At 49.0% G+C, this 14,573-nt stretch overlaps 1 protein-coding gene across 10 annotated transcripts in view; it reads left to right on the top strand.

The window, feature by feature from the left end:
• ZNF618 (zinc finger protein 618) overlaps positions 1 to 7,185 on the top strand; it is a 93,621-nt gene extending 86,436 nt beyond the window's left edge. For all 10 annotated transcript variants that reach the window (XM_014949774.1, XM_014949772.1, XM_014949771.1 and 7 more), the window contains 2 exons: positions 3,727 to 3,828; positions 4,958 to 7,185. In XM_014949774.1, the coding sequence (XP_014805260.1) occupies positions 3,727 to 3,828; positions 4,958 to 6,471 (1,616 nt within the window). In that variant the 3' untranslated portion in view covers positions 6,472 to 7,185. The remainder of the gene's footprint in view (positions 1 to 3,726; positions 3,829 to 4,957) is intronic.
• The last annotated feature ends 7,388 nt before the right edge of the window (positions 7,186 to 14,573 follow it).

Genomic DNA, 14,573 nt, shown 5'->3' with positions numbered 1-14,573 from the left:
AGCAGGTATCTGTGATCGTGTAATGTCAGCAGAGATACGTTAATGGGTAAATCCCCTCTCCTCAACTCAGGATTACTCCTGTTAAACTGTGTATTTTCTCATCTCTCCCCGCTCTGTTTGTAATTCCCTGTCTTCTGCTTGGCTGCCTCCCCGGATGTCTCACTGGCACAGTGACAGCAGGCTTGTCTGTGTCTTCTTTAAGTGCTTTCTCTAGGTGTCACCAAGGCTGCCCCCACTGAAAGCAGCCACCCCCTGCTCTGGCATCTCTGTGGTGGTACTGCCCAGCCCAAGGCTCATGCCTCTCCCCCCAGAGGGAAGAGCAGCCTTTCCTCCTCCCAGCTGGGGACGAGCAGCACAGTATTTGCTGCTCTGGGATGGGGGCAAATGAAAATGAAGAGGTGGGAAAGCTACAGTAGGGTTTGGGGGGCGTCTGGCTCTGGATGTTGCACTTAAGAGAGCAGCAGTGGAGATTACAGGGGGTTTGCAGTTACTTGGGCCACAGTTTGTTGCCTTGTAGCCTGTCCAGAGCTCGGGAATGGCCATATCCAAGAAACAGCATCTGAACAACATCTCTGAAGTCTGGGAGTGCAGAGACCTTGCAGTAGTCAGCAGAACTGGTGGCATGGGATCCACATACTGGGGACATTGGCACAGTAGTGGTTTATACCTTTCCATATGCCTGGCTCAGGGAGTGAGGAGGTGGCTTCATGTTGCTCCAGGGGAGGCTTAGGAAGGATATTAGGAAAAATTTCTTCACTGAAAGGGTTATCAAACATTGGAACAGGCTGTCCAGGGAAGTGGTGGAGTCACCATCCCTGGAAGTATTTAAAAGCCGGGCAGGCATGGTGCTGAGGGACATGGGTTAGTGGTGGGCTTGGCAGTGTTAGATCGGTGGTTGGACTTGATGAACTGAAAGGTCCCTTCCAACCCAGATGATTCTATGATTACAGGGATGCAGAGATACAAGAAGCCCATATGGGTCACGTACTCCCCCAGTTGTTGTGTTTACAGTCCAGTTTGGCTTATCCTGTCTGATGCAAAGGCCTAATCTCTCCCAACTAAACATGATGCATCCACTGAGCCCCTCTCACGAGTGACTGGGGACAGGGAAAGTGCTGCCAGCCTCAAGGAGCAAAAGCAGGGACATACTGGCTCTTGAGTCACTCAGAGAGCTGAGCCTGTAGGCTGGAAGGTAGTAAGGAGAGATTATAGCTCCATAAAGCAGCTACACAATGAGAAGAAGCAATTAGAATGTAAATTGGATGCTGAAAGGCCGAAATAGAACAGCAGAACACCAGGCAAAGGAATTTGTTCTGTAATTACACTGTACAATATACAGCTCTTACTCCCTTTAGAGTACTTTGTTCAGGTTGAGTGCTACCATATAATGCCCTTCCTACAATCTAGAGCTAAAAAAATAAAAGGATGGCTAGGCTGAACCTGGATTAAAGGATTGGAGGCATGAAGAGAAATTAAAGAACCATGATCTGTGTAGTTCACAGACTGCCTGATAAGAAAGATGAGGCTGAAATGCACAAATCTCATTAATGCCATATTGAATGCCAGCAGATATTTGTACATAATGAATCCCCTATTGTTTTGAAATAGGTAAAGAGCCGGGGGGAGGAAATATAGAGGGTTTCTCCCCACCACACCCCTTGTTAAGTCAAGGAAGTCCTGAGCCATGAACAAAGTAGGCACCATCCAGCATTATCCTTTGCCTGTGCACAGATGTTTGGAGCTGGGGACACGGGTGGCGTTGGTCTGGGCAGATGCTGCAGGAGAAGTGCTGTGTTGTATCTGATCACTGATGTTAACTCAGCACCTCCTGCTCTCCCCATCTCCTCCACACCTGCAGAGACTAACCTCTGGCTGTAGTCCTGGGCCTGGCAGTGCCCCCAGGTACTGGCCACCACCACTGGATTCTCTGGGCACATGCAGCCCTGGAGACAGTGCCAGAGTCTTCCCTGTGTCTGTCATATCCTGCATTGCTCTTGGGTATTGATCCGGGCTGTGGCCAGTGCAGTGCCCAGACCTTAATAATAGTAATAACTGTGCAGTCCATGGCTGTTCATCGGCAACACTTGTAAAAACCTCAGCAGCTAATGTCCAGAACTGCTCAAATGGGAGAGGACTGGCTTGTAAGGAAGAGAGCACTGGAATTTCATCACATCGTTGCTTGTCCCTAGATCCTTGCTGGGCTCCCTTCTCTCCCAGCTCATTGCCACACCTGGAGAAGAGCAGCGTTGCCCTCTCCTCTTTCTTCTGAGGGGCTGCTGCTGCTCTGCCCAGCACCAGATCAACCTGGGCTGCAGAGCAAACCACCTCTGGGTGCCTTAATAAGGCATTCCTCTAATTGGTGCTCTGCTGTCCCCTGTGCTGGGGCAGGATTTGTTTCACTGGGTGCTGGTGTGCTTGGGCTATAGATACTATATCTGAGCTGGTCAACTTGGTCTCCCTTTATAATCAGTGGAGAAGTCATTGACTCCAGGTGAGTTCAGAGCAAGATGCATCTTACACCACAAGAGACATCTAGTTCTGATTGGGTGAATGAATCACGCTCTTGAGCCTGTTTTGCACCACTGAGTGTAAAAGGAGCCCCAACTGACCACTTTGAATAGAGGTGTGTCTAATAGAGGTGTCAAATTAGGTGAGGTGAGGCCAGCTGTGATGAGTAAAGGACCTGCTTTGTCTTCTTTGGTTTTAATTCCATCCTTCTATTCTACCTGGTCATCAGTCTCTCCATCTTTCTCCTTCCTTTTCCACCTTTCTTCATTGTGCGCTTTATTGTTGCTTCACAGCCTGTTTCAGAGCCCAGTTTCATGCTGTAGCATCCTAGAACTAGAAAATATCCTCTAGAGGGTGGGGAGAAGTTCTTGGGGCACAGGAGAAGGAAGAACATGGATACAATACAGAATTTACTGATCTTGACTGCATTTCCTTGAAAGATCCCATCGTCTTGGCAGCCAGAGAGTTTTGCCCAGTTACACAGAAATGGGAACATGAACCCCAGGACCCCCAGGGCACTTGGTACTTGCAGCAATACGGAGGAACCATCTTTGGTCACACTCCAGAATTCCTTTTTGTTCCCTGCCTGAGGCAGCAGTGAGCAGCCCAAGAGGAGCAGGCTCCTCCCTACAGTGGGAGGAAACCATATATGAGGATTGTAATAAGATCTTTAGAGAGGGCTTGAGGATAGCTTGAAAAACAAAGTATTTAAGAGTAAAGAAAAGACACCTGCAGTGCAGAAAGAGGCAGTGAGGCAAAAGAAGGATAAATGTTTGTTAAACCTCCTTTGATTTCGAAAGCAAGGAAATAGCACAAGTCAGGCTGCACCAGGAACATCTGTCCCTCCTGGTCTGCAGCTTCACTTTGTTGGGAGACATTTCTCAAGGTGTGCTCATGGCATCAATGTCACTGATGCACAGAAAAAGCCACATTTCAGCCACGTTTTGGGAGGTGGTGGGTTGCAAGTCCGAAACCAGTTTTTAAGGTTTCTGATGGTCCTGTGCCATCTCACTGAAAACTGCTTCAAGGCTACAGAAAATGTAGTAGATTGGTGTCACCTTAGTTAGAGGAATCCTGAGTACATGAGTACGTGCTGCCATGAGTAGCGTGGTACCCATGTACCATACCATGAGTAGCAGATGGGTACTGTTTCCCCCGCTGTGTGCTTTAAGCATTATTATCTTGTGCTTCTAACACCTCCCTGTCTCTTGCCCACAGCTGACAACGAGAACAACATTGCCTCTAGCCAGCCCAGATCACCTCTAGCCGTTGTTGAAGAAAAGTGGAAACCACAGCTCCAAAGAAATAACGCCAACAATAGTACGTAATTTGCTCTTCTGTCCCAGCCTGACCTGTCTGCTTTGAAGAGGTGACCCTCAGAGAGGGTGCAGCAGTGATGGGCATCACACAAGGCCTTTGTCCTCGCCTGACTGCTCTTGATTTCCCCCATTATTCCTGTACCACCCTGCAGAGCACAGCACCCATTCCTGTTACAGGAGCACTCGGATGCAAGAAGTACTGGGAACCCCGGGGAAGCGGTGGGAATGGTTTGTGAGGAAGATGCAGTTGGGAACTCCTGGAAAAAGCTAATTTCTGATCCAGTGTCAGACTTTCCGGCCTGGGGTTAAAATGAATCCAGTTGTCAAGGTGTCATCAGCATAACCTGTCACTCCCTGTGCAGGCACCTGCTTTACCCCCAGCTCGTCTGGGAGCTTGTGCTTCCCCAGGGGAAAAGGTAAAACAGCTCTGTGGGGAATCGGTCCTGAAGCACTTGAGCTGAGCAGCTTGAGGAAAGGGTGATACTAAAACATGGTGCTTTTATCTTCTGGTCCTGCCAGAAATTGCATTCACGTTGCCTGAAATCAGCCACAAAAAGTGGGGTTGCTGGAGTTCAAAGGAGGAAATGGAAAGTTGGGCTTCAGCAGTGTTTGAGGTGGTGGAAGAAGTTGAACACTTCACTGAAGCAACTTCTCTTAAAATAACTGTCTTAAAGAAAAGGCTCAAATCACAAAAGTGGAAAGATGTCCAGCTGGGTTGAGCTGTGACCACCAGCCCATAGACATGGATAGCAAATGGTGCCTGTGATTATAACTTAAGTTGGTAGCTCCTCAGTGAACCCCCCAGAGATGCTGTTGGTTAAGGCAGCGTGAGTAGATAGTGTGTGCTCTGCCTCAGTCCCTGTACCAGGGGAAGCACGCAGATAAGCTCCTTGCTGCTCTGAGCAAGAACAAGGCCTGTCCCTGGAGGTTCCTCTGTCCAGAAACCCTTGGGGGAAGAAATCCAGGGTTGGAGATGTCTCTGCCATCATCTGGGCATGTTCCACCTCCTCTGAGTGAACTCACGCCCTACCTGTCTGGGTCTGAATTGTTGTGTGCCTTCCTCCCCTCTCCTGTTGCAGAGGAGCAATTCTCACCTGGTGCTTTCTCTTCCTCCTTGTGTTTCACTGCAGCATCAGCAAGCGGCTCGGTCGGGAACAGCGTGATCCCGGAGAAGGAGCGGCAGAACATTGCGGAGAGGCTGCTGAGGGTGATGTGCACTGACCTGGGGGCACTGAGCGTGGTGAGTGGGAAGGAATTCATCAAGCTAGCCCAGACCCTGGTGGACAGTGGAGCTCGCTATGGTGCCTTCTCTGTCACCGAAATCCTTGGCAATTTCAACACGCTGGCTCTGAAGCATTTGCCTCGGATGTACAACCAAGTGAAGGTGAAGGTCACCTGCGCGCTGGGCAGCAACGCATGCCTTGGCATCGGAGTCACCTGCCACTCGCAGAGCGTCGGCCCCGATTCCTGCTACATCCTGACGGCCTATCAGGTGGAAGGCAACCACATAAAGAGCTACGTCCTGGGAATTAAGGGCGTAGACATTCGAGATAACGGTGATTTTATCCACCACTGGGTACAGAACGTGCTGTCGGAGTTTGTGATGTCAGAGATCAGGACGGTGTACGTCACGGACTGCAAAGTCAACTCCTCCGCGTTCTCCAAGGCAGGCATGTGCTTGCGTTGTTCGGCCTGTGCCTTGAACTCGGTAGTGCAGAGTGTGCTGAACAAGCGAACGCTACAGGCTCGCAATATGCACGAAGTGATCGAGCTCCTGAATGTCTGCGAAGATCTGGCAGGATCCACGGGCCTCTCGAAGGAGACCTTTGGCTCCCTGGAAGAGACCTCTCCCCCTCCCTGCTGGAACTCGGTCACCGACTCCCTCCTGCTGGTCCATGAGCGCTACGAGCAGATCTGTGAGTTCTACAGCAGGGCCAAGAAGATGAACCTCATCCAAAACCTGAACAAGCACCTGCTCAGCAACCTGGCGGCCATTCTGGCGCCGGTGAAACAGGCTGTGATCGAGCTGAGCAACGAGAGCCGGCCCACCTTGCAGCTGGTGCTGCCCACCTATGTCAAACTGGAGAAACTCTTCACTTCCAAAGCTAACGATGCTGGCGTGGTCAGCAAACTCTGCCACCTCTTCTTGGAGGCGCTGAAGGAGAACTTCAAAGTTCATTCGGCGCACAAGGTAGCCATGATCTTAGACCCTCAGCAGAAGCTGCGGCCCGTTCCACCCTACCAGCACGAAGAGATCATCGGCAAGGTCTGTGAGTTGATCAATGAGGTGAAGGAGTCCTGGGCAGAAGAAACAGAATTTGAACCTTCAACCAAGAAGCCTCGGGCAGCAGGGGAAGCCACAGCAGCTCAGGAAGAAGATTGGTTCGGGAAAAATGAAGTCTATGATTATTTGCAAGAACCTCTCTTCCAGGCCACCCCTGACCTGTTTCAGTACTGGTCGTGTGTTACACAAAAGCATACGAAACTAGCCAAGCTAGCCTTTTGGCTCTTAGCAGTGCCTGCTGTTGGTGCCAGAAGCGAATGTGTAAATATGTGTGAGCAGGCTCTCTTAATCAAAAGGAGACGGCTACTCAGTCCAGAAGACATGAACAAACTCATGTTTTTGAAGTCCAACATGCTTTAAGACTGTCTTTTAATTAAAACAAAACTTTAAAACACTGTTCCAAACAAAGAAAAAGAATTTTAAGTTCTAAACACTGTGGACCTCATTATGAATGCCCCTGGAAACCAAGTGCTTTTTTATATATATATAAAAATATAAATATATATAAAATTAAGTTTGAAAGGAAAGCTGAGCACGGGAGAGAGACAGCCCTCTGCCAGGAACGTGCTCCTTTCCATAGATAGTGTGTGGACTTGACAGACTTTCTAATGTTTTCAAGTGGGCAGACCAATGGGAGGCTGATGTTCTAAAGTCTTCAGGCAGCTGAGATCTAAAGTGACTTGAAGTTTCTTTTGTTTCTCCTCCACCCCACCTTTCCTCTTGTCCCCTGGGCCATCTTGCCATGGATAATCAGACTACATTGAACAGACCAGTTCTGCACTGGACTTTGCTCCTTTGAATAACTCTACACCTTGAGGGCATTTGTCTGCAGCCTTCTTGACACACGGTGCATGTTATCAGGGCAGCTGTGTTTTATGAACACCAGTATCTTTAGAAATCAGGAAGGGAGACTTTAAGGGTTTTTTTTTCTAATTTTATTTGTAACACATACAGTTTTTGCAAAAAAGAAAAGTTACTCTTCTCTCTCCACTCCCAGTTTTGAGTTTAACATGTTAGCTAGTGATTATAAGCTTGATTTAAAACTGAGAGAAACGGTTCATGGCAGAAAATGTCTATAATTGTTACGTTTCTTGGATTTATTTTTTTTTTTTTTTACAGCATAACTTCTTTTCTGAGTTCCAAGTGTTAATTAGCTTCTCTGTGAGTTCTGTACATCAGGCGTTCTCAAACTTGTTCTGGAGTGGCCCATTTGCAATTAAATAAGATCCTTATGGGAACCCCAGCAGCTGCTCATATGCTAGAAACCAGGAGGAGCGAGCGGTGACGGCGCAGGTGTCTGTGGGCCACCAGCTTGCCAGGCTCTGCCAGCTGCCCCTGAGAACCCTCGTACCTCAGCTTTTTGTAAACCTTCTCAGTCCACACACTCAAAGTAACCTTCACAAGGCCAAGGACAAACCAAGGTGTATGATTTTTCAGGGGAACAAAGATCATCAGTTTTGTCAAACTGGGGTTTGAAGGAAGCTTAGAGAAGTGCATGGGCTCAAAGATCCTTCTGAATGTAAGTGCTCCTGATTGAGTGCAAAGAATATCTCCCCATTTTATTTGGAATGGTTTCCTCTAGTAGCACGAATGTCTTTTTAATACCTACAGTGCATTACACTACTTGTTATGTTGCTGAATTGTTCTGGCTAGGAAGGCCTCGGGCCCTTAGACATTCACAGTTACCCACTCACCCCAAATGCAATTAGAGATCATCATAACCCAAAAACATCCCGGTCCCTCTGCTGCCCACCACGGCCGGTGCTCTGCTGGGCCCAGTGCCTGTCCTGGGCTGCTGACAGGGTCTCTGCAGGCTCTCAGGTTTGGTGCCTCTTGGACTTTTCCCAACTTCTGGTGCCAAACGGTTAATTTTTCATCACTGGGACTTTTATCCCGGAGGTAAATTGAAGCAAATTCTTGTTATTGAAGTATTCTCTCCAGCTTCCAGTAGCACGCACTGGGGCTGTGGTGACAGCAGCAGCAGAGTGGCGTGGGGGGCTCGGGAGGAGGGATTCGCCGGGCTCAGAGTGGGCAGGAGGGGCTGGAGCCCTTTGGCCATGCAGGGGGGTGCTGTGGCTGCTGACGGTGCGGGGGTGGGACCGGGGGCCCACCTGGAAGTCCTGCTGTTGAACAAATGTTAAACCAAGATCCCACCTGCCTGTCTCTGGTTGCAATAGAAGTTGCAAGTCCCAAGACATGAGAAATGGCAAACCCAGTCTCTCAGGCTTTGTGCTCAGACACCTAGAACCCTGCAGGCACCTACTGAGAGCCCCACGCCGTAGGGCACTGGGAGGGGAAGGGTCTGTGTGGCTGAGACCTTCCCTAGGTCAAGGTCGCTGAGGATGACTCTTTACACTCTAAAAAGTCTTGCCCTTTTCAGCCTGGAAACAGGACCTGCTGAGTGTAGCCTTGGGGTTGACCTCTTGGCACTGGTACTGCCATCGGGGCAAAACCAGTCAGCTCCTAAATGCAAGTGTTACATATGGATACGGTAAAAGACCCCAGTCTGCAGCCCCGCCGAGAGCTGCCGGGGCACTTGCAGAGGCACTTGGAGATCTGGATTCTCTGGCTTTTGCAAAGGGAGGTGTTGGTTGTGGGGCCAGCATTTCTTCTTGCTGGTTTTATTTTCTCCTGTCCAAATCCTGCCTGCCCAGCCACCACCTGGGCCCACGGTTAACGCGTCTGTTTGCTCTTGCAGTGCGGGAGAAACCTGTAAGAAACAATGGCTAAGTCTCGAGCTACAAAGGAGAAGCCCAGGTTTGATGAGTGCTGATGACCAAGTGTTTGTGCCCTGCTGCTGGTCCCGCAGGAGGCCATGGCTGGAGGATGAATCCAGAGCCAGGTTAGGTTTTGAGGCTGTGGAGAGTGTGCCAGGCTCAGTGTGTGCCAGCCCAGCTGCTGGGCACAACTGGGGACAGGATTTGTAGCTCTTTCTCTTCATGGCACGTTACACCTTTTTGCTTGGTTTGCCTGAGACCCCGAGAGCCCCTTGCAGGCTCTTCAGTGCCCAGGGAATGTGCAAAATCCTTGTGTTCCTTTGGAAAGTCACAGGTTGGTGACTTCTGTGGGACTTGCCAACTCCTTGTGCTGTGTGTCTGGAGGACAGTAAGGGTGGGGAAGTGACCAAAGCAAGAGTGAGCACAGGTTTAAAGCTCTGGAATGGAGAATGAGGTAAAATTGCAGTCATTTGTGCAATCATTGGATGCTGTGCACAGCAGAGAGCTGGACCGTGGCTGCACAGAAAGGCCACAGCCACTGTTAACTACCAGCCCATCTCCTCCCATTTTTATGGTGTGGTTTTGGAGTCGTATCTGGAGCTTTCTTGCTGTGACGACCAAAGAGAGGGACTGACCGACCCTCTCCTCCAGCTGAGTATTTGTCACCTCCACGGCAGCTTTGGTTATAGTTGCACTATTGGTGGATGTTAAGCGAAGATGCAGAGTTGTCTGGTAGATGAGATTCTCCCAAAGACTTAAAAACTCAACTCAGTAGCTGAAAAAACAAAATAAAACCCAAAGCCCTAAAACGGAGCGATCTGGAAGGTCGGTGGGAAGAGGAGCTGGTTGGCCAGGCACCTTCTCCAGAGACTCAGGGGAAGAAGCCGCAGCTTTTCATGAGACTGAACCGTAGTTAGAAGCTGTTGTGCTCAGAGGAGCTGTTTGTGCTGTGCCTGCTCACAGGCTGACGTGATGATGTACTTGTGCTTCATTAAAAGGAGAGAAGCGCATCTGGAGCACACGTATTTACCCTAAAAGCTAAACTTTTGTTCGTATTTATCCTTCCCTCTTCAAGACTTGGATTTGCATTCTAGGGAGCACAGATAATTTACCAGGGTCAGAATTTTGGAAGCTCTTAATTTACCAGGTTACTCCAACCAAGACTACTCTGTGATTCTGTTCTGTGTATGGCTTGGTGGGATGGAGCAGCACCTCTGGCGTGAGAAGCATTGTCCATCCTGGGGTGGGAGACCAGAAAGGAGAGCGTTTCTTGGTTTGGCCAGAGCTGTCATGAGGTTCTGCTCCCTTTGAGCCAGGAGGAGAAGTCCTCAGAATTGGGATCATCCTCTGGTGGGTCATGTTGGGAATTTGCCTTCTGCTTGTTTGTGTCCTTCACTTGAGGAATGTGTTGGGATCCAGAAATGGCAGTCACGAGTTTCTGCTGCTCACTCTGTGCCTGACCTCACAGAATTCTCTTGCTGGCTTCTCAGTTTGCTGTGGGAGGGGTTGTCATCTTCATTCAGGTGGGGAGCAAGCACCAGCAGAAGAATAAAGGGCCTTCCAGTTCTGTCCTTGTCACTGGAAAGCAGAGAAAGTAGGATGCAAAGGCAGAACCCTTCAAAAGAGAAGGGTGTTTCTGTGTGAGTGTGGCAGCCAGAGGGGCAGTGGAGACCATGGAGCCCAGGTTTCTCTGCTGGGGCTGTCTCCTCCCCGTGTGTCGGGCAGGGGCAGGGGCTGTGCTCTCCCTGCAGGACGGGCTCGCTCTCTCGCACCTGGGTTGGTTTTGGATGGAAGTAACTTTTCTTTTTGTCAAAGCTCAATGCCTGTTCTAAGAAAACTGCTTTGGTTGTGTTTGATCTAGTGCAATCTGGAAAACTGTCTGTGAAAGCCGACTGTGGGCTCAGGTTTTGTCTAATTCAGTTGTCTGTTAATTGCTGGTTAAACCAGTTTAACTTTGAGATAAAATGGTTTAAGCGTCCACGTGAACCGCCTGCACGGGTTGAACTGCGCTTGCTGGGTGTTCTCCCCTGCTGACCAGAGGGTACGTCCAGGAGCAGCTCAGGGAGCCATGACCCTTACCTGAATTTTGCAAATGAAGCCCTGGCAGATCAGTCTCAAAGCTCGGGAACGACTGAAAACAGAGGGGGGACACTTCTGAAAATGGCTTGGGCTCAAAGTTGTGGTGTCAGAGTTAATACAGTGAGATGTCTCAGGTTGGTTGGTTCTTATTTCTCCAACTGCTTGCAATAACCTGGAAGGTTTAGCAAGAGAAGAACTTGCCCCATATGTTTGCCTTGGTGGGTGGGTCTCCACTGTCCGAGCCAGTCTGAGGGACCGTTCCCACCTCCTGGATCCACAGAAGGTCAGCCAGGATGTAGCCTTGCACAGGAGCCTGGGCTGATCAGAGAACCCTGTGTGCATTTCTAGACAGCACCAAGTTCCTGATAAATCAAAAGGCAGTCAAAAAAGATAAACCAAAAAGCAGCCAAAAAGTTCTTTAGAGGCTGGGAGTGCTGCTTTGTACCAAGGAAAGACCCAGATCTCTAATTTCTTCTCTCTGGCCAAAGGAGGTGGAGAGCAGCTCCTGTGAGCACCCGTGGTAGGGGACGTTTACTGCCTATGGAATAATTGGGAGTAACAGGATGAAAATGAACAAAAAGACACTAAAGACAGATTCTGGGAAACCTTTTCAGGGAGGAGAAATCTGTTCATCTGGGAGGAGGATGTTACAGGAATGTTTTTGGGGTCCTGTCGTTTGAAACAAGGCTGGACACCCAGGTGGAGGACACGCCGTAGGGCACGGGGCTGCTTTGGACCTTGCTGAGAGAATGATTCCCGTGTGTTGAGTCAGGTCCTGCCCGGCAGGTCCAGGAGGGCTCACAGAGCCCTTTCCTTCACATCCTCCCACTCACCACCTGCACCAGACCCGTCCCAGCACTCCAGGACCTTCATTGACCGGGTTCCTGAAGGAGGGAGGTAGTGACTGGCAGGAGGGGCAGAGGAGGAAACACCAGTTGAGGAGCAAACCCGAGGTGAAGGTAGAGGAGAGTATGAAATGTTCTGCTGCTTCTGCTCTGCATTTTCTGTGCTACACCCTGATCCTGAATCCGTGGGGTCCCTTAGGAATGCCTCGAGACATGGGCTGAGACTCGAGGTCCTGTGTCAGATGCTTGTGAAGATGTGGCCCCGTAGCAATAAGAACTCCCATGGTACAGTGCGTGGGACCTGTCCCCGTGCCGCAGGTTGTCATCTTGGGGCTTCTGGAAATGTCACTCAACAAAACAAACAATATCAAAGGCAAGGAGAGGGAACCCCACGCACAGCTCCGTGCTGAACGCCTGGATAGTCCTGTGGGAGAGTCTGCTTATGCTAGGCCAGAAATGGTGAACCAATGAGAGTGTATTGCCCTGAAATTTAATTTTATGTATTGAATGTTTGAGGGATTTCTGTTCAATTCTGGTTTTCGCTTGGGTGGTTATTTGGGTTTTCACCACTCCTGTCAGAGTCCTTTGTTTTATACCTTGATGGAAGAGTTTTGCTCCCGTTAGACAGCGGCGTGTCCAGCGGACCCCTCGGGGTTTAACGAGCTGTAGGCAGCTGAGGTGGGACTTTTTTAGAAGAGCTTCTGCCATGAGTCACAGACACGACTCATCGATACCCAACACCAACCACTGACTGAAGGGATTTCCTTCCTTCCCATGGTTGCGGCGCCGTCGGCCGTGGGCGGCTCGGCCCGGCACCGGGTGATCCTCATCGCTGGGAACTGATGAGCACAGGCACCTCAAACCTGGGCTTTTTACAGCCAAAGTTCCTTAAAAACCACACTTCCAGCCTCATCAGCCTCGAGTGCTCCGTTTCAGTCTTCTGGGGGTTCTTGTGACAGTCTCTGTGATGGGCAGGGATGGGATGGGATTATTTTTTCCACTGGGTTGGGGGGTGGGAGGGAGGGATTTTCTTTTTTTTTCTTGCAATCTATGGAGAGGGACCTTTCGGCTGGAGGGAGGAGGCACGTGTGCTGGAAGGAACAACGCTCTCAGGAGCTGTTTCCCACCGTCCCTTTAAACTCATGGGGACTTTAATTTTTTTGTTAAATTATTGAAAAGGAAGACTGGTAACGGATGAACTGCAGCGTTGGTGGCAGGTGACTGGTGAGGCTGTAGGTCCCGGGGGAGCGTGTCCCGTCAGGAATCCCTTGTGGCAGCCAGTCTGGAAAGAGAAGCTCGTTCCTGTGTTGGTTTTTTTGAAGCCTCCTGCTGGGAGCTGAATTCTTCTCGTTTCATCAAGCAAACAATTAATGTTCTCCTTTCCCCCCCCCAGCCCCTCTCCCCCCAGTTACCGTGTGCGTTTCCTTCCTTTCTGTAGATGCAGATGTTCTAGGCAATACCACAGATGCACCTGCGCGTGTCTCTACCTGCGAGTGCAAGAATCTCATGTCATCTTAAAAAATACAAAAAAATATACAAAAAATATACAAAAAATATCTTTTTTAGGCCAGAGTTTTCTACAGGTATTAATGAATATTTTTCTTAATCCTTATAAGTTTTATGTGTTTAATATTTCTTAATACCGGTAGCATTAATTTATACTTTTGTAGCAACACAATATTTTTATAAACCGCCACCGCTGGCTTTGTCTTCATAATGAGGAAAAGTGCGGGCAGCTGGCCCCGCGCTGTACCATGTACTGTATTTAAAAGGTTATCTAATGTCACACTTGCTGTGTTAATAAACAAAACGAAACCTGTTTGAAGTCTCATGTATTGTTGGTGTGGATCGAATGACTCAATAGAGAGCAATATTGCACGGGGTTGAGTTGCTGATTTTCATTGTGATATATGAACACTTGAGGCCAACTCGAGTTCTTCTGATTTTTTCTTTTTAGGATTTTGTTTTGTTTTGTTTTGTTTGTTTTTTGGTTTTTTTTTTTTTTACAGCTAAATAAATTCAGTGCTGTTTGAAACTTAGACTGACGTCAAATGAAAAGGATTATTAAAGAAAAAAAATATCAAGGTGTTTAAATGTTGCTGTTTTTACAAGTCTGTTGCTGTCTGAATGGAAATATTCCACGAGAGAAGAGGAATAGTTCCACTTGCTTCCAAACGAGCTGAGCGCTCCAGGCCAGAGCTCGGTCATTTGGAGGTATCTTAGAGACATGTTTCTGCAACATTCTTTTCAGAGTTGATGCCAAGGCAGAAGACAAACTGTAACTGTAAGAAAGCATCCGTTGCTTGAGGATTTTCATGTCAGTGTTGTATTTATGGTTTTACAATAAAACAACCTTTAGGAAAAAAAAAAAGTGTCTGGGGTTTTCTCTTTTCCAAGCACGTGGATGGGACATCATCGAGCACCAAGTGTCTTGGGAGGAGGGAAAGCATCCATTAAAGTGACCTAAATCTCAGCAGGGGTCTCTTTGATGGACCTTGTCAGCTGTAGAACTCCAGTGGGATTCTCCCTGCATCCTTCACAGAATCACAAAATGATATGGGGTTGGAAGGGACCTCTGGAGATCATCCAGTCCACCCCACCTGCCAGAGCAGGTCCACCCAGAGCAGGTCCCACAGGAACGTGTCCAGGGGGGTTTGAATGTCTCCAGAGAAGGAGACTCCACCACCTCCCTGGGCAGCCTCTGCCAGGGCTCTGTCACCCTCACAGCAAAGAAGTTTGTCCTCATGTTTAGGTAGAACTTCTTACACTCAAGTTTGTGCCCATTTCCTCTTGTCCTGTCCCTGGGCACCACAGAAGAAAG

The sequence above is a fragment of the Calidris pugnax genome, unplaced genomic scaffold (genome assembly GCF_001431845.1).
Source record: "Calidris pugnax isolate Ruff unplaced genomic scaffold, ASM143184v1 scaffold192, whole genome shotgun sequence".
Classification (NCBI taxonomy): Eukaryota; Metazoa; Chordata; class Aves; order Charadriiformes; family Scolopacidae; genus Calidris; species Calidris pugnax.
Note: the sequence above shows the minus strand (reverse complement) of the source record. Positions and strands in the feature narration are given on the sequence as shown.